General features: G+C 43.7%; 1 protein-coding gene across 1 annotated transcript; it reads right to left on the reverse strand.

The window, feature by feature from the left end:
- Positions 1–264: 264 nt before the first annotated feature.
- Positions 265–3599, reverse strand: LOC124653004 (ubiquitin-conjugating enzyme E2 5A-like). The gene is made up of 3 exons (XM_047192055.1): positions 3399–3599; positions 2376–2593; positions 265–795 (listed from the first exon to the last, which is right to left on the reverse strand). The coding sequence occupies exons 2-3, from the start codon at positions 2589–2591 to the stop codon at positions 565–567; spliced, it is 447 nt and encodes a 148-aa protein (XP_047048011.1). The 5' UTR covers positions 2592–2593; positions 3399–3599; the 3' UTR covers positions 265–564.
- Positions 3600–5413: the final 1814 nt, after the last annotated feature.

Below are 5413 nucleotides of genomic sequence, written 5' to 3' on the forward strand. Positions count from 1 at the left end.
GGCCATTTTTCAGCAACAAGACAGTGTCATCGTTGGCTGATTGTCACATACTCTCGTCACCTGTCATGATCAGAGTGTCACAGGAAAGCAGTGGCTGAAGCAACAACACTGAACTGAGGGGGGTCATATACTGCAGCCGCCCCATCGACTGCCTTCCAAACACCATCTTCAAAAAATGAAAAGAGAACTCCACAAATAAACCAAAACACCAGAAATTCTTGAAATGTTTTGTCTTGAAATACATTTTTTGTCTTCAAATGTTCTGTCTTGAGACATACATGTATGACTAGTCTCTGGACAACGCGAGAGAGTACACACAAATGTCGCGACTACAGACGCTCTTTCAGGGTATACACCTCAAGTTCGGACACAGAATGGAGAGATGTACTGGTTTTGATTACTGTACACACAGGTTCAGAGAGAGTCACGATGAGCATCGACACCATATGATGTCTCTGGGGTATCATCATTAGGCGGGAAAGCAGTTCGGCATACAAGTTCCTGACATTGCATAATGGTTTTTGCAATGGCAGGAAGGCTCCGGTGGTGAGGAACACATAGGGATCAGCCCATGGCATACTTCTGGGTCCATGCACTCGCGGTCTCCTCGTAGCGGGTTCTCTGGTTCTTGTAGAGATGCGCGATCTCCGGGACGAGCGGGTCGTCTGGGTTGGGGTCGGTGAGCAGAGAGCTGATAGAGAGCAGAACCTTCGATATGGTTAGCGCAGGGCTCCACTGCTCCTTGAGGATGTCTAGGCAGATGCTGCCGCTGGAGTTGATGTTTGGGTGATACACCTGCGATGTCGATAAATACAATGATAGAGGTAGCTTCATCAGCTGAATTACTGTAACTTTGTAAGATTCAGGTTTCATGCAGCATGTGCCTAATTATCTGCATAGCATCGCCATATAACACTTATGTAGCGTGAAAATCTAACTGAAATTGCTCGTTGATAATGAACTAATTTTACAACAAGATTGGATTTCAGAATGGAACCTGTTCATCTTGAATTTCTCAAAGGTACACTCACTCACTAGTAAATTAAGGGAAAAGTCCATTTCAAACCCTGAACTCGTAGAGGTTTGGCGGTTTGAACCCTGAAGTCGAAATCCCTGTCGTTCATACCCTGAACTATTATATCCCGGTCTAAATTAAACCTTGAACCTGTTTGGTACACCGGGAAGCAAAAATCCCTGCCGGGATCACATGCTACTTTCACTCATAGTGGAGCCCATGTATCATATTCATTTTCTTCTACTAATTTTCTTTTATTTACTTTCAAATCCATCCCAATCGAGCAACCTGTGGCAACGACATCAACAGTGATGGTGTCTGGGAAGAGCCGGGGCTGCGCGAGATAGGCACCGGTGGCGCGTGCGGCCTGATGGCTCAGCCAGATTATGTTCTGAAGTTAGGACGAACAGCTCAGCTGATTAATTTAGTTGTCTCTCCAATCTCATCTCTCACTATGTTTCTAAATCGAAGGCAGCAACGTTGCTCCAAATCACGGGTAGTAGTTGTGCTGGATAACAACACTTGATTAATCAGCGCATATACACCAGTACTGCTGTACTGGACAAATATCTTGTCTCTGTGAATTGCTACACACGCAGATAATATCACTTGATAAATGTCGATGTGGACTGGTACGGTACTGGATCGATGTTTGTTTCAATTGTTCCACAGATTTGCGGTCGATTAGACGGACATCACCAGTTCATCTGTACCGGATTTGGGCAGCCTGCGCCGACCAGCACTTGCGCATGCGACATAGCCCTCTCCCCTCGGCTACCGCGGCGCGGGGACTCGAGGCCATACGGAGCCGCCGCGAGATCTTGGCCAATTACCGTCGGATGGCATCCCGGGATGGCGGGCGCTTGCTCTGTTTAGTGGCGTGTTGCTCGTCCTCGTCCCTCGCGCGGGGCAGTTAGTCCATGAACAGCTGGAGCGAGGATGTGCATTGGAGCAGCGTGGCCGTCGAACGACGTGGTCAGATGGGCCGGCATGCTGCTCTGCGCGGGGCCCTCCTCTACGGCAAGATGAGAACAGAATCCAAGAGAGAGAGGGGAATAGAGGTAGGAGATACATACGACATGTGGGCCCATGATGGTAGTGAGAGTAGCAATTTTTTTTCTGGAAATCCAGCTCAGGGTTCAATTTAGACCGGGATATAATAGTTCAGGGTATGAACGACAGGGATTTCGACTTCAGGGTTCACCTCCAAACCTCTACGAGTTCAAGGTTTGAAATGGACTTTTTCCGTAAATTAATAACAAGGCCAAGGCTAGAGAATAGAGAGTAACCGTGAAAAATTCAGTAGTTAGTGGACAAATAATGAAATGATACACTCTATAAAGTAGAAAGACCAGCTAACCTTTGTTTCAAAATTCACTTTTGGAGGCTTAAAGGGGTAGTCCGGAGGAAAATGGATGTTGACAAAGAAAATCCCTCCTGCGTAGGGGCTGTCACTAGGGCCCATGATCATGGCCTGCCAGTGGAATAGATCCGCTCCTGCAGGCCCAGCGCTGCAGGATGTCGGTGGATCCTTCTGCAAATCCATGAGCTCCTTCTGAATCCTTTTGTTGGCCATATCTGGATAAACAAAACAAGTAGTGATGAAAACAACAATCAAAAGTGCATAACACTTCCAGGTACAGAGAGTTGAAGTTCTTAAAAGAAGAACACGATGAGCGAAACAACAATGTGTATTTACACAAGAGCATTAAAATGCGGAGTACCGTATGTGACAGATGACTGACGATAAAATCTCTTTATACTCGATCAGAAGTTCTGACATATCTACGAATTCATTCATAATCTTCTCTCTTTACCCACACCTTCCGTTCCATAAATAAGCATCTACAGTTCATCGCACCCTCAATGCTATGCCAACGCAATTGTGAGTAATTTTTTAGACACAGATGGAGAGAAGCCATAGATGTTGATACATAACTGCACCAGGAAGGGAAGAACCTAAAACGACTGTCAATGATGCGGAATACGTTTATCCGTGGCTTGTTCCAGAGACAGAACCTAATTGGTTTCATGATGCTTTCTTCTACTTGCGGCCGATTGAAGACCAAATTAACGACCCAAAATTTGGTCAGGAATGCGACCACTCTGTCTCTTACCTTTTAACCCCGAAAGTCAACCCCAATCGGAAAGCGATCCTATCGCAAGTTTGGCCAGCACGAATCTGGCATTCTCAGACGAACAGCACAAAACCCCTGAATCCGCTTCGCCCAATCCGTCTAAGTCCTAACTAGCCAACCCGCATCTTGTGGAGAGATATGGCAACGACGAATGAAGTACAACGAATAAGTTTCCCCGACTATAGCAAGACGAATTCAGCGGAGCAAAAATAGACACGAGCGGGGCAGCAGATTGACATGATTACCTGCAGGGTTGAGAACAGCTATGGATTAGTCTCTCCTCCGAAGAAGATTAGATGAATGAATCGATTAGCAGAAATGATTGGGATGGAGCAGGTGGGATTATAGGCCGGCGTCCAGGGCGGCCTAGAAAGGATCGGAGTCGTCGGCTCGTCGCTACTCTCTCCTCTTGTGCTATTGGCCGTTGGGGAATCTTTTAGTTCAAGCTTCAAGTGGCCCACCTGTCTGTGGCTGAAGTGTAAGCAGTTTCTTCTATATTTTCTTGGGGCCGTTGAAGTTTCATTTTCAATGGTACTATACTATATGTTATCCATGGTTGGCTTCCTCTTATTTTACGCTGTATTAATCAGGTATATTATTCCATCTGACCATTTGTTATATGGACTAGTGCCTTTTTTTTAACGCGGTCGACCATAACCTTGTTCAACGGCAAGTGCAAAGCGGAAACCATGGAGCTGAGGGAGGAGGCCTCTACAGACTAGTTCGAGTCGCGGTGGAGCTAGTGGCGAAATTTTTAGGCCTTGTTTAGTTTCTATGGATTGGATGGGATGGATGTGGATTGAGGTGCATTAAATCCAATCTAAGTTAAAATTTTCTCTAGTCCCCTCAAATTCTCTTGAGTAGAGGATTAATCAAACAAAGCCTTAGACTAGGGACGATGATGAAAGGGAGGGAGAAGACATCCATGTAGTGGTTACGATCGCGAGGGTGGAGACACCATAGACAACGGGAGGGCTACGTAGCTAATAGCTATATAGAAGAATCACCAAAGTGGTTAGACTTTAGGGTGGTGGTCCATCAGAGCTTGCACACTCGTGCAATCACCAAAAGTCATTACCGTACAATTAGGAGCAACAATGTTGAGACAACTCGACTAAAAAATGAGTCATGTGTATCGTCTGCATAGTGAACGTCTTTTTTCTAAATCGTGCTCCATATAAAAGATAGTTACGTCCGCATAGTGCAAGATAGCTAGGTATGCCAGCATCAACTAAATATGATATTAAACCATCAATGACAGTCCTCTTTAGCCATGTAATTAAAATTTCTAACATTATTCCTCAAAAAAATTGCTAACATATATGCAAATAGATTAAAAAACATATGTAATGCTGGTTACGTTCCGTCAAACATTTTTTTTGTTTGGAAGTACGATCTATGTTATCATTTAGCTTAATACCGAGAATCCACCGACTACGAAAATGATCTATCCATTGATACCATTTAGGGTCAAAACACTTCATGCGCATGACCTGCTGCAAAAATAACCACTTGACCTTACCATATACCTTTTCGAAATCTATTTTTTTGTAACACAACATCCATTTTCTTCCTACGAAGTTTATGGATCGTCTCGTGAAGACTTAACACCCCTTCCATTATATGCCTCCATGGCATGAAAGCAGTTTGTGTTGGTGTAATCGCTATATTCCAGAATATTAGTGTCGATGTTTGTGAAAATATTAGAGCTTACATTCAACAGACATATTGTTATGTATTGTTGGATTTGAATTGCATTTTCTTTTTTGGAAATCAAGATAATAGTGCCATAAAGAAGCAAAAAGGGAACTAATTCCCCTCACTCGGTATTCTAGAACATATTCATTAGATCTTGCTTAATAATTTCAAAACAAAGTTTGGTAAAACTTTGCAGGAAACCCATCTAGTTTCAGAGCTATAATTTTTTTTCCATTTGCATCATACACTTCCTTTTCCCCTTGAGAATTTGCGGTATATCAATGGTCTATGACTCAACCTATTGTGGTTTTGGACCGACACCCCAATCAACATCTTGTAAAATTCTGTGATAAAATTTCTAATGTTTTCTTGCCAAATGTTTCCTCGACTTGTTTGAGGTGGAAAATTGCCATCGATATTTTGCATTTGCCACAAGGTGATTTTTTTTTGTTTCTAGCCCCTTCTGAATATGTTTTACCTTTGATCGTTGTGCCTGTTTAGACTCTAAATCTTGACGCAACTTTGCGACTTTTTCATTAGCATCTTCCTTTGCCTCTCTCTC

The sequence above is a fragment of the Lolium rigidum genome, chromosome 5, assembly GCF_022539505.1.
Source record: "Lolium rigidum isolate FL_2022 chromosome 5, APGP_CSIRO_Lrig_0.1, whole genome shotgun sequence".
Lineage (NCBI taxonomy): Eukaryota > Viridiplantae > Streptophyta > Magnoliopsida > Poales > Poaceae > Lolium > Lolium rigidum.

What these genes read in the sequence shown, in the direction of transcription:
- LOC124653004 (XM_047192055.1), bottom strand. Translation starts at nt 2,591, where the DNA reads ATGGCCAACAAAAGGATTCAGAAGGAGCTCATGGATTTGCAGAAGGAT. An exon ending in AAGTGAATTTTGAAACAAAG is followed by an intron (nt 796 to 2,375) that starts GTTAGCTGGTCT and finishes TCGACATCGCAG; the next exon opens with GTGTATCACCCAAACATCAA.